Source organism: Cupressus sempervirens, chromosome 5 (genome assembly GCF_028749045.1).
Source record: "Cupressus sempervirens isolate cs-2001-9-10 chromosome 5, ASM2874904v1, whole genome shotgun sequence".
NCBI classification, from domain to species: Eukaryota; Viridiplantae; Streptophyta; class Pinopsida; order Cupressales; family Cupressaceae; genus Cupressus; species Cupressus sempervirens.
Genome location: NC_143122.1, coordinates 813,036,643 through 813,052,742, shown reverse-complemented (window position 1 = coordinate 813,052,742; position 16,100 = coordinate 813,036,643). Strand labels below are relative to the sequence as shown.

Genomic DNA, 16,100 nt, shown 5'->3' with positions numbered 1-16,100 from the left:
TCCTATCAAATGCACACCCTGATCTGCATATAGATAAACAGCCACCCTTTCACCATTCCAGCTATCAGTTTATAATTTATATTAGTAATTTGTAAATATATTCTACTTTTATCATATATATTTATTAAATGTCATTCTTTTATGATGTTTCATTTTGGGGATTGCCCTGATTTCTACCCTCCAAGCCCCTAATGGTAGCTTGCATAGATAATGGGACTGATATCTGTCATTCATATGTAGACTGCTTTTGTCTGTATTTTGCACTCTTGCAACTACTTGCATTCTAACATATTTGATAGGTTCCTAAATCCACAGCTCCCTTGAAGCTTTTCCATTATTCCTTACAAGCGGCCTCCTTCAATGTGATTTGTACCAAATGTATTTAGATAGTCTCCTTAAATACCCTGTGTTCCCAAATGGTTGTATCCCATAGATGTGGCTTAGCAAGGAATGTGCGAGTGTGTGTGCCTGATTTCTTCTTCAGAGTGCCTCCATGAACAGCCTGATATAAGAATGACTGTAGCAAATTGGTGGTTGTAATATCATCAGCTTAGTAATGCTGTAAACCCCTCTTGTGAGCTAATTCATCAAACAATGACCTGTGTATATGTCTTTGTCACTTTTAGATGTTCATTTAAATTGCAGGCTTTGCATATACCATCAATAATCAACAAAATGATATATCTATTAGCCCCCAACCAGATGTTGATGTGTAGGAAGGGTCATTGATTCTGCTAAAGACATTCAAAACTTCAATGTAGTGAATCTCCAACACTTATCTCTATCTTATCGTACTCAGTATTGCAATCAATACTCTGGTCAGCATTTATACTGGGATAATATTTAATTGTTGCATACAGTGTGTTGACTGCAATACTTTGGGTATTGATGAGATCATGTATATTATACTAATCAGATTATGATTGTAGTCAATATTTGTGACGATTATATCTGGGTCAGATACGTGATACCCCCTTGAAGATGCCTCCTGAGACTATACCCGATGTATACAATCTGGGTCAACTCACCATGATATCCGTTTATGAAATATACCACATATGGCTTTGTAAATTCTGAGAATGATGTCGTGGGAATATCCTTGGGGTATGCTCGAGCTTGAAAAGGTTCGCTATTGTCCATGCCTGTATTGCCATGATGATGGCTAATTCTTACAGGCTGTTTTCAAAGACCAGTTTTCTTTCTTCCCTGGATTATGTTTCAACTCTATCTGCGATAATTGAATGATCTTGATTCAATAGATTCTCCTCCTTGTTTTTAAATGAAGTTGGTTCATTGACCATGATGGCTGGGTGAATTGTCATTGTGTATTGGATGCATATTCCCCCCTAAAATTCAATGAATTTTCTTTCTCATATATGTACATTGGTAAGTGCCAACAATCACTACTTTCTATTTAGTTGCTTGACTAATATCTGTTATATTTGGTCTTGTTTAATATATTTATATGGGATTGTTTTACATTTAATATATATTTATGTTTTAATGATAATAAATATATATGTATTATATATACTATTTATTTTACTTAAGACTATATTTTAATGGTATAGATTACAATATATGTTAGAGTTATATCATAATATTTGATTGGTATAAATTTCTACGTTTCAAATATTTGATATATTCAATTTATCCTCAGTTGCCAATGCGTAACATCCTGCCTGGGAGGCGGAGGCAGGGACATTTTGGTGCAGAATCGCATCAGGATGCCCTGTGGATGCACACAGGAAGCACGTCCAGGGCATCTGAGCACATTTGGACACCTTTGCATGAAAAAGGCCCAGTCTGACCTATTTTTGGACCAAAAAAAAAACTTAAAATTTTGTAACCACCATGAAATAAGTATTCCTGGGGTGCAATTTTTCTGAGATACTTACTATTAGGTACTAATGCATTGAACCTATTTACGTGGAAATAACTACCAGCAGAAGTTCAACTTGCAATTGTAAAAAGGTACCAACCTATGAACATCCACTATATCACAACAAATGGCATTTTTTGGTTTTCTCAAGGATTTCAAATTTAAATCATCAGAATCACATAGTTGGAGCTTCTTAAGTGATTAATGCCAAAATGCCACATCCTCTTCATGAGATCCTCTAAATTTTTGCATTTTGTTTCAGCAATACCATACCAATAGAATAACTAGCATCATTTTCCTAATCTGAATATTCTAAATTCTATGTAATTTTAAATACATGCAACCAAAAATAGGTGAAGTGGCAATGTTTTGTAGATCAGATAAGTTGCATGATTTGACACATTTTGGTAACCTTATCCAAATGCATCCTACTGTCAAATGATTTAATTTTGTATCTTCTGGTATTTCTTTGCACACATACATATATATAGTGTGGCGTGTTGGCAAGCAAGGTCAACTTTGCCAGATAATGTTGACTTGGGCTTATCAAATAATGGCTAATAACTTAACTAACTTGGTGAGTTGGCAAAACTCACCAAGTCTAAGCATGAAATAACTCAACCAGGGCCAAGAATATGCTTGCAAGTTCTCTGCAATTCAACACTTGGCTCAGGGGAGGAGAGGACTTATACAAAAATAACATTCAAGTATAAGTTACATTTACTTATAATTCAACTAATAATTGTATAAATATTGTCCACATGTTTGAGATAGGTTTCACCTTCATAAGAGTTAAGATGCAAACTCTAGATTCTGGGGTTTTCCAAAAAATTCTAGACTCAGCTGAATTCCAAGATTCAACACCTTCGGCACTCTATACCCCCATAACCTATCCTATATTTCTAAGGTCAATCTGAAGCTAGAACAAGAAATGTCTAAAGGATTTAAGTTTTTAACTCATTCATCCAAAAACCCTTTGGTTTCAATTCCATATTTCTGTCAGACTTAGCTACAATTTACATTTTACGTATATGATGGATTTAGCATTTATGTTCGTTGTTTATGTTATAGTGTCTTTTTATATTCAATAAAGGGTGCATGAAACAAGTTTTATATCATTAAAATCTCTAAAATTCAAGGATTTTTTTATTTTGTGAAATCATTAGCGAGTCATAGCCTAATCGTTAGTCAAGTCAGCCTTGCCAAGTCTGAATTTGGGAACTATGATATATAGGCATCCAAAATCCCAAAAAAACAATTCGTGCATCTGCATCCAGATCGGCAACTTAGAATTTATCTATTGTAACATTATTATTTATTTTTTATAATTATATTGGTAGTTATTATTTATTTATAATTTTATTTTTATATTTATTTCTTTATTTATTTTCATACATTAATATTATATTAGTATCATCATTAGTAATTTTTTATATCTTAGTTTGATAATCATTGTCTATTATTATTAGATTCTATTCAGAAAGGGGACATGATATCATGCTACCCAACAATGTGATCAATGCACAGAAAGCAGAGGAGTATAACAGAGCTAATTCAACCACAGAAAATGCTACCTCTGTAGTATCTTCATTATTGCCACTCTCATTTACAGGTTCAGTTAAAGGAGTCTGTTCATCTGCACAAAGAGCCATAGAACCCAATCAAGAACAAGTTGCAACCAATAACTATTATAAAAATTCATTTTCTACAGGTCAAACTTGTATATGATATTATGAAGCAACAAAGTTCATATAAATGCATGTATAAGAAAATGTCCAAAATGTCTTCCACGTGAATCCTTGTCTCACTAGTTCTTAGACATTCCTTTGTAAAGCAAGCAATAAATTCATACTAATTATAAGATAATGCTTCATGAGATCACTCGACTATCACCTCAAAGTACAATACATGCATTGAGGTATCTTTAGGGCTTAATTGTCATCTAACAGTAATAATAGAATGCAACAAATAAAGTACACAATTTTCTAAGAGCTACATACCATGAATGAAATATAGACAGAAATATAATTATAGGAACGAAAAGTAAAACTACAACAGGCAAACATATAATTCCAAATCACTTATAGAGGAGCATATAAGAAGAACCTGTTTCAGTCTGCTCTTCAAAAGTTATCTCCATTGCCTCGGCATCCTTCTCATCTGCCCCTTCCTCCTCTTCATCATAATTGTCTTCGTCTAAAACAGAAGCCACCAGATTTGACGAAGTTCCAGCCAAGGCAGCTTCCGCATAAAAATATCCATCTCTTGAGCTTCGATCTTCACTGAAGCCTGTCTGTACCTCAGGCCCCTCATACTGTTCTTGGATGTCCTCATAATCCACAGCATTTTCATATTTTTTATCATAATCTACAAAAAAAAAGTAAACAAACAACTTAAGAGGGAAAAGTAAATAAATGCCCACAGTAAGAAAATGGGCTCTATTCCTCAAGCTATAGAAACTAGATGAACTCCAAGCAGACACAATCTGCACCGTTACCGATCCAAGGAAAAAGATAACAATGCATGCAATAGAATATATGCTCCGACACTATGCAAATTCCCAATGTCCTTACCCTTTTGTCTTAATGGCAATACACCTCCAAGAAAATCACACTTGTGGTTTTACATGCATAGGATTAGATTTGGGTTGACTTAGGCATTCAACTTCAAAGTATTGAAGTTGTAGCTTCAGTTGGATTGATTCGATCTGATATACATTATTGTTACTGGCAATCATCATTTCCTATATATATACTTATCCATGTTAATTATATATATATATATATATAGTTATACATATTATTATTATTCACGTTAACATAATATTATTTACATGATGATTAGACCATAGAGACATGTCTCATTGTCTCCTCTCATATTTATATGAGATCCAAATCTGCATTTGGAGATCATCAATAACAATGGCCATGATTCTACATTTACAAAAACGATCCTAAAAATTAACATGGTATCAGAGCAGGTTCTTTTGAAGAAAGTTTTACCGCTGAAAGGAAGATCCTAAAGACCTGAATACTATAAGGACAGAGATTGCAGAAACTTCACCATGCAGATGTAACAAGCAAAGGTTGGATGGATGTGATAACAACTATGAGTTCTGCTTGTAAAATGTGAAATCTGATACAATAGCAGCGATCAGTTTCCTCATAATAGCATCAGCATTGAAAGGCGCATATGCAAATCGATATACAAATCTTAAGTATATAAACAACACTTATTGTTACGCATTATTAATGGCATCGGCTCCTCGATATTATGGTGATAATAATGATGCAATGTTTAAGATCATTGTGAATCAGTCCTGCGATCTCAAATGATTGTTTAAAAGACCACTAGCAACTGAGTCAATGACTAGAACAAATAGCATATGACACTAAAGGCCTTAAAGATGGTTGTCATGTTGTGTGAAAATAAACCTGTACTTATTAATCCCACTGATTCTCCGATCTCAAATTAAAGCACATGGAGAGGGATCACATATGTCTTTGTATCACGCTTGATTGATTATGGTTTACATATTCTATTTTAGATAGAGAACTCAACCATTGGAGGATTCAAAATGCATGATATTTATATTGGCACCTCTATTTGGGTCATTGGAGGATTCATATAAATGTGTAAAGATCATTTTGCATAGACTATTTTTCTTCGGTTGCTCAATGTATTGATCGCCCATCACCCGAAATTACTATTATGTGTGATTCGTAAAATATCTGACTTGTTGATCTCCAAAGGCACCAATAGTCAATAGGAATGATTTTTTTGTTTACGGAAGTAATCCTACTACAAGCAATGAAGATTTGGGTTTATCAAAACCACCATGGGAATATATAAAGGAAGAAAAGCATATCAGGGATTGCATGGTGAAGGAACTTGTAGAAAGGTGTGAAAGCCTTGAATGCCACATAGAAGATCTCTGTGTCGAAGCCACCAAAACTTTTTGTGCAAACAGATTGGCTTACGAATGGTGTAGATCGTAATCATCCTCTACAACAACTTGACACTCATCATGATTCCTTATATTGTAAATTTCTCCTCATTGAAGTTGATGAGCATCGACTCCATGTCAATATTGTGTGGCTACATAGGACAATCTCCTATACATTTGATTTTCTTCAGAATGAGATCATGAAGATAAAGGGATGAATTTTCTCTTGGAGAAGAGGTTCGATAAATTCTTGTGGGATTGGGCACTTGTTTTATTCACACTGTAATTGGCCATGGCTTGAGGATCTCGCCTATTACCAATCATCAATGCAAGTTGAAAATTGACAGCATAGACTTGGGAAGTGATGAGCTCTCCCAAGGTAGTGATAGGCTATTGAATTAAATAAGTTCCAAGGATGATATGACCCTTGGCAAGGGTGCCACGTTTGATGAGTGATTTGTCGCCTGATAGTTTGTCCAAGCGTCTTAGGTTTAGGGTTCCACATCGATAGGACATACGTGCGATTAGTGTCACATTTTATACTTCTTTACACTCCCTTATTAATTTTGGTTTAATCTCATAGGTTTATTGAGAAGGAAAGCCACGAGGTTGGCAAGGGTCACACACCGCAATTAAGACAAGCCAATTTAGCACAGAGACACATCAAGGAGGTTGTTTATGACGTCGAGTCCTGATCCCATCAAGGTAAGTATGGGGTGGATTATTTAAAGTTTTTTTATATTGTTAAAAAATCCCTACATTATTGATATGCTATAGATATATAGTAAGCATATAATTAAATATGAAAACATATATAGATGCAAATATTTGAGGATAATATTTTAATGTAGTAATGAGATTAAAACAATTTGACATTGTTAAAAAGAAAGGATTAGTTGATGTATAAATATATATTCATTCAAAAATGATATTTAATAATTCAACAAATATAAAGAAATTCATTATGAGAGTAAGAAAGGTAAGATGTATTATGTTATGTTATTTCAATAAATGAAAATATAAAAATATCCTTTAATTTAATGGTTTGATATTATTAAATGTAAAAGGATTAGTTGATGTGCAACAAGATAGTAATATAATATCTTATGAATATAAGTGAATATAGATTAAAGTATATCTTTAAATTAGATATTTATCTATATTGCATTGTACTAATCTTATATTATTATCAAGAATAATTTATTATCCTTGATTATTTAATTTAATTAATGAAGTCCCTATCTTATTTGTATTTTATATATACTATAAGAGCCATGTGCCTTAATCTTTTTTCCTTCAAGAATGTTCTTGTAGGAAAAAGAGGGAGTGACATTTCAGTAGAGGCAACCTTGAAAGAGAAGGCGTAGATAGAGGATATGAGTTAGTCACCTTCAATGATTTCGGTCTTATTGATTAAGAGAGAGTAAACAATGTTGAGATGGATTTCTCTAGTGATCAATAAATTGTCGATGTCAAGAGGACAATGATTCATACATCGTGACCATGTGATTTTAATGGGCCTACCTCCTATGTACACCATGAGGAAGTGATGAATTCTAAATAATGTCACTTGCATTTGCAGAAGTTATTGTAAGGAAATTTGAGTTGTTGTGAGACGTTAATGAAGTTTTTAAGAATTCATTTGAACCATCTACGAGTCTCTCCTTGATGAAAGAAACTTGACGTATGAGTTCTTTAGTCATTCATGTGGCACAATCATACTTAATCAAGATATAGGTATATTCTGGACAAGTTTGATAAATGGAAGGACATGTTCGCTCTACTATTAAACTACATAAATATTTGAACCTTCAATGGACGAAAAGAAGAAGTTGGAACTTAGAAAGGAGTTCTATTTTTTACAAAATTGTTCAACAATATAAGAATGAGTGGAAATTTTACATTGTGGGGGGAATAATAGTCAATGTTCCATTCTCACTTGAACCTTATTTAGAGGGGAGATGTTAAATTCTCAAATAATCTAAATGAGACAATTTTTACATTTATGTGCAGATAAGTATTTTTATATTTTACATTTATCTACTCTTTGTAGTCCTCTCTTATTTTTCTATACATACTATGTTATTTGCCTTGATCTTTTCTTTTATGTTTAAGGATATTCTTACAGGAAAAGAAGGTTGCTACTTTACATATGCTACCAAATATTATGCAAATTCAATCTAATGATAGTAGCTCTAAAGACCCTAATGATCAAGATGGATAAAGTGAGGCTCTTGAAGCAAACATCTTTGATGATTAGGATTATGAGATTCTTCTACATTAAAAGGGAGTACGACATTTCTTCTAAGGCGACACAGGAGCTTAGAAGATTGATACTCAGAAGGAGTCTAGAAATACATGTGTGTAACTCCATGATTTTGATGGGCCCACTCCTATGTATATCATGAGGAAGTAATGACTTATCACCAGAAAATTAGATATCAGATTCAGAGTGAGTTTGACAAGAATCCTTGGGGAAGAGAGCCTCTAAAGGAGTACCTATTGGACTTGACTTCCTAAGATCATGGTTCAAAGGGAGAATTTTTTTGTGGTGCAATCCTTTATAAATGATATCTTCTCTATGAGAAGTTCTAAGTGAAACTTCTTGTAAAGCATTCTTCTCTGTGAGAGAAAATTAAGGTGAAAGCCCTTGTTCCACCCTCTGACTAGGTTCATGGTGGTCACTATTTCACATATGATATGTAATGAAAGGTGACAATCTTTCATTGACATATATAAACAGAAGGTAAACATTGTAAGATAACAATCTTATAAATGGTAGAAATGTTATCATGACAGACTTCATTAGTTGTCCCAAAGTGTTGGAAGTCATGATAAAGAACAGATAGAAGGAAACCATTGTAAGGTGGCGATCTTATAAATGGTAGACCTGTTATCATGGTTCTTTGGACCGGATTTTGCCGGACAGTATGATAACCAACTCAACATGGTTCTATGGGCTGGATTTTTCTAGACACCATGATAACAAACTTGTTAAGGTTCTTTGGGCGAGATCTTATCAGACACCATGACATAGTTACTATTATAGACCACACTTAAGGTGGTGTTTAAGCCTATATTAAAGTTATGGAATTTACTTAAATTGTGTGTTATAAAAGGTGAGATGATATCTCTTCATATACTTGAGAGCATAATGTGATCTATATCAATCCTCCCTAACTAAGATGGAGTGTTAAAGTTGTAGCTTTAGTCGGATTGATTCAATCTAATATACATTATTGTTACTAACTTACTGGTAATCGTCATTTCCTATATATATACTTGTCCATGTTAATAATAATATTAGTATATATAATACATACATACATATATATATATATATATATATTGTTATACATATTATTATTATTCATGTTAATATAATATTATTTAAATAATGATTACACCAAGAGACATGTCTCCTCTCATATTTATATGAGATCCAAATCTGCATTTGGAGATCATCAATAACAATGGCTATGATTCTACATTTGCAAAAACGATCCTAAAAATTAACACAAAGAAGGTATAACATTGACTTGGCATTTCCACCGTTGTCCCAACTCCTAAAAATAATGTTTAGTTCCTAAATCTAAGAATGCCATTGACGTGCTTTTGGAATCTCACCTGGATGTAAATTGTTATCTGTTCTTAATTAATTTTTCCATCCTTGAACTCTTTCCATAGTTTTGCGCTGCTCTCTACTACAATGCTATATCATAGATTCTTAAAATATATTGATTATTCTCTTATATCTGTTTTTATCACCACCCTGTAATTCTTATCAAATTTATCATATTATCTTCCTCCTGTCCAAGAGATTGAGCTCTATCAGTCATATCCCTGTATTCTCATTGTAGATTTCCAAGTCCAAGTCCATGAAAGTGGTATCCATTGTAAAATCTTAGTGGTGACTCTTGGTCTTTCATTTTTGGCCTCTAGTGTTAGTATTTAAGATGTTATTGACGGTTAATGCTAATAAGAAGTTAAATATAATTGATCATATTTGGAGTAAACTTCTCATTTGAGCTATCTAAGTCAACTAACTTTGAATATTAGATGAAAAAAAATTATGTTCTTCCTTAACTGTGTGGCCAGGTGTCATTCAACAGATTATATGTACTTCTACCCAAAAATAGCTTTGTCCTTTACTATATAGGTGAAGTGAAACATTTTAACTGTTTTATGTCTAGATGTCTAATGGTTGTCTGCTTTGGAAGAGTAATTTTTTTTTGAAGGAATGTTGTATGGTTATGGATACATAAATTAGAATCCTTATCAATGCAAGAAAACATTTTCTAATATGTTTTCTTCAGAGGAGATAAAAAGAATCTTTGACAAAAGTCCTCCCTAAAATTTCTTGGTTTGTTTCATTCTCAGAATTTAAAACTAAAGCAAAACTTGTATTAAGTTTAGGTTCATTTGTTTGAAACTTAGTGGAATATTCTTACCACAACATCGTTTGAAGAAATTTGGTAAAAGAAAACGTATTTTTCTTGTCTAATAAGATCAGACTTGGAAATTTCACAAAAATGTTCAAGAATGCTAAGAAAGTTTTTGAATAATTTTCCTCTGCAAATTATTCAGTTGTAATGTCCCTACTTAGTTTTGGGATAATTTCTTTACTTCTTCTCACTTTTTGTTTTCAAATTCTTGTACATAAAATAAATAACAAAATTATGTGCAGTATCACTTCTTCCCCAATCAATCAATAATATATATATATATATATATATATAAATTATTTGTTCTATTAGTAACTTCCAATATAAGTCTTCATATCTAATGACCTCTTCTCCGCTAACCTGGAAGATTAGGGACAATCACCTCCTTGCTTATCAAGTGCTTACTCTTAGACCCAGTAGTAGATAGTAGTAGACAATATGTATATGTTACAAGTTTCCTTAATAAATAAAATTATATGCACTCTTATTCTTCTTCCTAGATATATAGAGTTCTAAACGTTATCCTCTCCAATCAGGTATGCACCTATATAAACTAAGACCTTTATTCCAGACCAGGATTCCTTTATATGGATTGTTAACTCCTTGCTGACTGTGAAAGAGTCATGTTCACTGTCTCTATTCAGAAAATGAATTTGCCAAGTTTGGCAATGGATTCAATAGAAGGATATGATTTTTGTTGTTTATCTGAGATTTCAAGGAATGAATTTAGAATACTCGAAGACTCTTTCCAATGCTATCGGTAAGTGTTAAGGCGTTCAGTGTTAATTGAATATGTTCCCAACTGTTTACTACCTGTTCGATGGTTATAACTTCTGATTCAGCCTTGTATATACTCTTTCCTACGTTATATTCTTCCGGTTATAATTCGTGCTGCCTTCTTAAGACTTTATTATTCTTCTCTTCATCCGCTTATCTCCCGCTTTGATAACTGAAAAATATCTTTCATTTATATCTCACTTTGTTTGGAGTCATGTCTTTTCAACATGGAGAAATGCACCTTTTGTTTTGGTTAATTACTTTTAATAGCATTTTGTTTTGATTTCACAAACTATCATTTGTTTATTAGTTTATTAACAAATATATTAGTCTGAGGATATCAATGCTATGCGTATCATTCCTTTTTCCTTCATAGCCCCTGTATAACAAATATCAAATACTTTATATTTGCTTTTCTGATTCCTATTTTTATCTGACATTTATCACTGAATGCTATTGTCAGGTGATGCTAGAAAGGTATTCATCAGTAATTCATCGTCCAATCTTTAATTGCCGGTAGTTAATATAATTAAGTATCATGGTTCTCGGGCTGCCAGACAGTCTTAAGAACTGCAGATTCTAAGACCTGCGTGGATCTTAATTTATTGTTTTCCGATACTTCATGACGCTCCATGAAATTGCCGTTGACTGTTATGTCACTTCCTTAGGCTACATGTTATCTTTGATATATTCATATTTCCGAATGTATCTTTTTCCCCCATTCTTTGTCTCTCGCAGCCTCAAATATACCTATCACTGGAACTGTATTTATAATGATTATCTTATAAAACTTATTTCCATATAAAACTCCATAGTCATGTATTATTTGCTGTAGACATCACATCTTCCATACTAATGGCAAGATAACTTATTACTTTCATACCTGTGATAGTCATCGTCTTGTGGCGTTGACTTCTATTCACAATCGCTACATTTATATTAATTAACGCTGCTGTTCAACCCATGATTAATAATCCATGGTTGCCTGTAAACATTATAAGAAATTTTATTTCGATGCACAATATCTTATATGTACGACTCACGCCCAAATCCCTGTCATGTCTTCAAACGAATATATATAAAAAGTAATTATTTAAGCTATATCTAACAATTGATTGTTGCCTATAATATGGCTATATTCATAGGCAAAGATCCTTTTGTATATGTTAATTCATATTTAGTTCGATCATTATATAAATCATCTTTATATTTTATTATTTATTATTTATTTAATTTGTATTTTAATATTATTTAACTATTTGATTATTTATTCATTATAAAAATATACATTTGCAATGTGGGGATATCACATCAGTCCAACCTTCAAATAATTTAATAAACCAAAACTGCAAACTTCCTTGGACATATTTTTGCCTACTTTTTTTCTTCTTTTTTTCAGTGTTTGAACTGTTCCCGAAATACATTTCCTCATCATTTAAATCAAAATTCCATGTTTCCATGTTCCAATGAATACTCTCTTTAGGAGTGCAAGCGGAAAAGAATGAACATAGAAAGGGAACGCCCATAAATATACTGAGTCCTAGAAATAATATTGGAATAGTTAATATGCACAAAGATTAAGAGAACAGGGACAATAATGGCAAGGAGGATAGAGGATTAGAGATTTCTTCGAACTCCTATAAATAGAGTGGACCATTCTTCAACTGGTTTATTAGACAAGTATTACATACTTGGGATGATTCAACTGGAGCTATCTTTCATTTTTAATTTTTTATCAATTCAAGATGGCCTTTTAGTTTAACATATCTCATCATGAAGAACATTTTATTCCTATAAATTTCACAAAGATTCCTAGAGGATCAGACATCATGTTTTTATTAAATGATATCATATCAGAGTGATTAAAGGGGTTGTGTTAGCTGACCATATGCTTTTAATTACTAAATCAATGTACCAAGTATAAACTGCTATACCTAACTCATCAATGGATTGAAAAGATAATCTTTTATAGAATAATTACAGCTATAATTCCCAAAATAAGAATATTCAACAATTTTAATTTATAATCTCTAGGCTTTGAAATCATATAAATGACCCTAGATTATCAGTGCCAAACATGCTCACGCCTAAGAGTCATAAGTTTGCAACAATAATAACTGAGATGCATACATCACTTTCTTTCTTAATAAAGTATCATGGAATAGACCTTGCTCAATCGTATCTGAAAAAATTGATGGTCTTTCTTTGACAGATTCCTGTAGAACAGAGAAATCAAAAGATCAGAATGACATTACTTCCAAACCCACCTCCTACCCACAGCTATTTTTGGAAAAAAAGTCTTAAGTATGCCAAGGCACAAAGCATCACTTATACTTCAAGATCGGTAAGAGATGGCCCAAGCTTGTTTGCCAAAGCAGAAAGATGTCCCTTTGCATCCTGTGAGATACAAACACCATTAGGATTTTAAAAAGACTTGATTCTCTACTCCAAATTAGGCAAAACTTTGATACACTATTATAAATTAGTGAGAGAAGCTTGATAGAAAAGACTGCACCTGACAACAAATGCTGATATAAGAACAAAAATATTTGCAAATAGAACTGGATTTATTGTTAAAGGAATCTTTCAGTTACACCACTGTTCTATAAGTTAATGCACCTTTGTGAATCATTAATTGCACAAAAACTAATATCAATTGCCTGCCAGAATCACCAGTGTATGTGTTTTTGCATTATCCTACCTTCAGCTCATCGCAAGGAAATACAGAAACAAAATGTATTAAAGTTCACCAATGAATTAGCATATGTCAGAGCAAATTAAACCTGCCAAAAGGACCAGAACATCCAAAAATTATAATATATAAAGTTGAAAATTAATCTCCATTTAGAATTGGTCTTTTTTTCTTTTGATGAGCAATAGGCCAAAGCCAAGATTAATTATTATTATTTCTTGAAATTAGTTAATTATTATAATTTGTTAAGCTTGAGTAGATTCGAACCCAAGACCTGCCAAAATAAAAGGCTCACAACTTACCACTGTTTAAGGCAATGCTTTGTTTAAAACTGATGTTACCCGAGGATGCATCCTCGATATTTTTTAGGCATCCCCATCCCGAGACATCTCAGAGATATGAGATACCTAGGAAATTTCAACTTTGACTTTGACTTCTATAGGAATTTGACTTTCACTCTCAAAAATTACACAAATTGGCTTATGAATTCTGCTAATTCTCATGTATTAAGATTTTATTATGTATAAATGCATGCTTTATCCATGTCATTATATAAATATTTTGAATTTCTCTACCTATTTTAATTTTCCATATTGTTATATAGACATCCCCTTTGTCGCCCCCTTGCCATCCCCAAAATTAGCAAAAAAAATTGTCAACCCAAAAACTTGTCCTCCCATCCTGTCATACCCATCCTGAAAACTTCGGTGGACCTTGTTTAGAATGCAACAGAGCCTAATAAAGAAGAGCATATTCCACACAGATAAGTACCTGCAATATTTTGTAAATTTCTGTGGCGCTAAATTGCAATACTTAAACACAATCAATAAAGTCCAGAAAAGCAATTTGGAAAAATACATCTTAAAAACATAAAAACTAACTCCCTGCCAAGTAAGTGCAAAGAGACGGAAGTAACCAAGAATCTCCAACATGGAGAAAGGGGAGCAGTCAAGTATCTCTGGAACAGGAACCAATATCATCAATATATAAAACAGAGAAGTAAGGTTAACAAGTTCCTAATAAAGTCTCCAAAGACGGTAACCCAATGTAATGTCTCCTTTATGGGACATTAATAATCAGTTAAATAATTAAATTCTGAGCTGTCAAATTATAGCAAATTAAATGACAACTTAGCATAATTATTTAATAAAGTGTTAAAATGACTTTATGGAGCCTAATAAAAAGCATAATAAAGTCTATTAAGTTTAAAAGCGAAAATAAACGAGACTGAGAAAAGAAATACGAAGAGATGGGCAGGGGAGCCAAAGAGTCTCAGGGATGTGTTATAAAAGAGTTTTCAGAAGCTTGTTCTCTTCATGCTTGGCTTATATTTGATTCTTGTTCTCTTTGGGAATTTGGAAGCTTCAAGCTTTCAACAGGTTTGAGGGCAAAAAATCCATTGTCTATCGGAGATGTCACTAAGGTGTCTCACTTGTGCTGCAGATTCATATTATTGGTTATCCAATCCAACTGGAAGCTATGTCAGTACACTGGGATTTTATTATTGTCTTACTGAAGAATTAAATGTATTGTTCATTTTCAGTCTGATAATGCATGGTTTCCAATATAGTCTGTTGGATCAATTAAAAAAACTGGATATAATATCCAAGGGGAATATTAAAGTGGTATCAGAGCGGTGTATTCTACCAGCCTGTGAAGTTTATGAGTAACATAAAAGTGCAACTTGGTTACCTGGTTTCTGAATGGCTACATTAAAATATAACGATTACTTCATTCTGCTTATTTAATAGGGTCTATTGGATTATTTGGTTTAGTTCTGAGAGGTCATCTTGTGAACTTAATGAGCCCAAAGATATCAAGTTATAAACTTATTTTATTTAGTTGGCATGCAAAATTTGAGGGTTTTATTCCATTATTATCAAGTATATTAATGTTGCGAATTAAAAGCAGCTAAAACAGTCGAATGAAGACATATCCATAAATAATTGACAATGTGTGAGTGAAAAGTAATTAATTGACAACAACAGCTAAGAAGAGGCGATAAAGACAAACACAATGGTTATGTCAATAATATGAATAGTTATTTAATGAGCATTAGTAAACAATGAACGAATATAGGTCAAGGGCCTGTTAATGGGCCTTCAAGGGCTGATCCTAAACAGAAAAGGGCAAAGGTGTGTTGGCTACCACCAGAGGAAGGTTGGGTGAAAATCAACTTTGACAAGGCAGCTCAGGGAAATCCGGGGGTCTCCGGTTGTGGATGTATAGCAAGAGATCACATGGGCAACACCCTTGCTTTTGTGGCCAAACAGCTGAGGGATGGAACAAATAATGTGGCAGAATGTGAAGCGGCTAAAGAGGCTTTAGTCTTAGGTGTTAAATTGTGCATCCATAAAG

The 16,100-nt window shown here is 32.9% G+C and overlaps 1 protein-coding gene across 3 annotated transcripts in view; it reads right to left on the bottom strand.

Moving 5' to 3' along the window:
* LOC149558382 (transcription initiation factor TFIID subunit 1-like) overlaps positions 1–16,100 on the bottom strand; it is a 153,395-nt gene that overhangs the window by 98,657 nt on the left and 38,638 nt on the right. For all 3 annotated transcript variants that reach the window (XM_089832636.1, XM_089832635.1, XM_089832637.1), the window contains 4 exons: positions 13,385–13,447; positions 13,218–13,266; positions 3,989–4,249; positions 3,457–3,518 (listed from right to left, as the gene is read on the bottom strand). In XM_089832636.1, the coding sequence (XP_089688762.1) occupies positions 3,457–3,518; positions 3,989–4,249; positions 13,218–13,266; positions 13,385–13,447 (435 nt within the window). The remainder of the gene's footprint in view (positions 1–3,456; positions 3,519–3,988; positions 4,250–13,217; positions 13,267–13,384; positions 13,448–16,100) is intronic.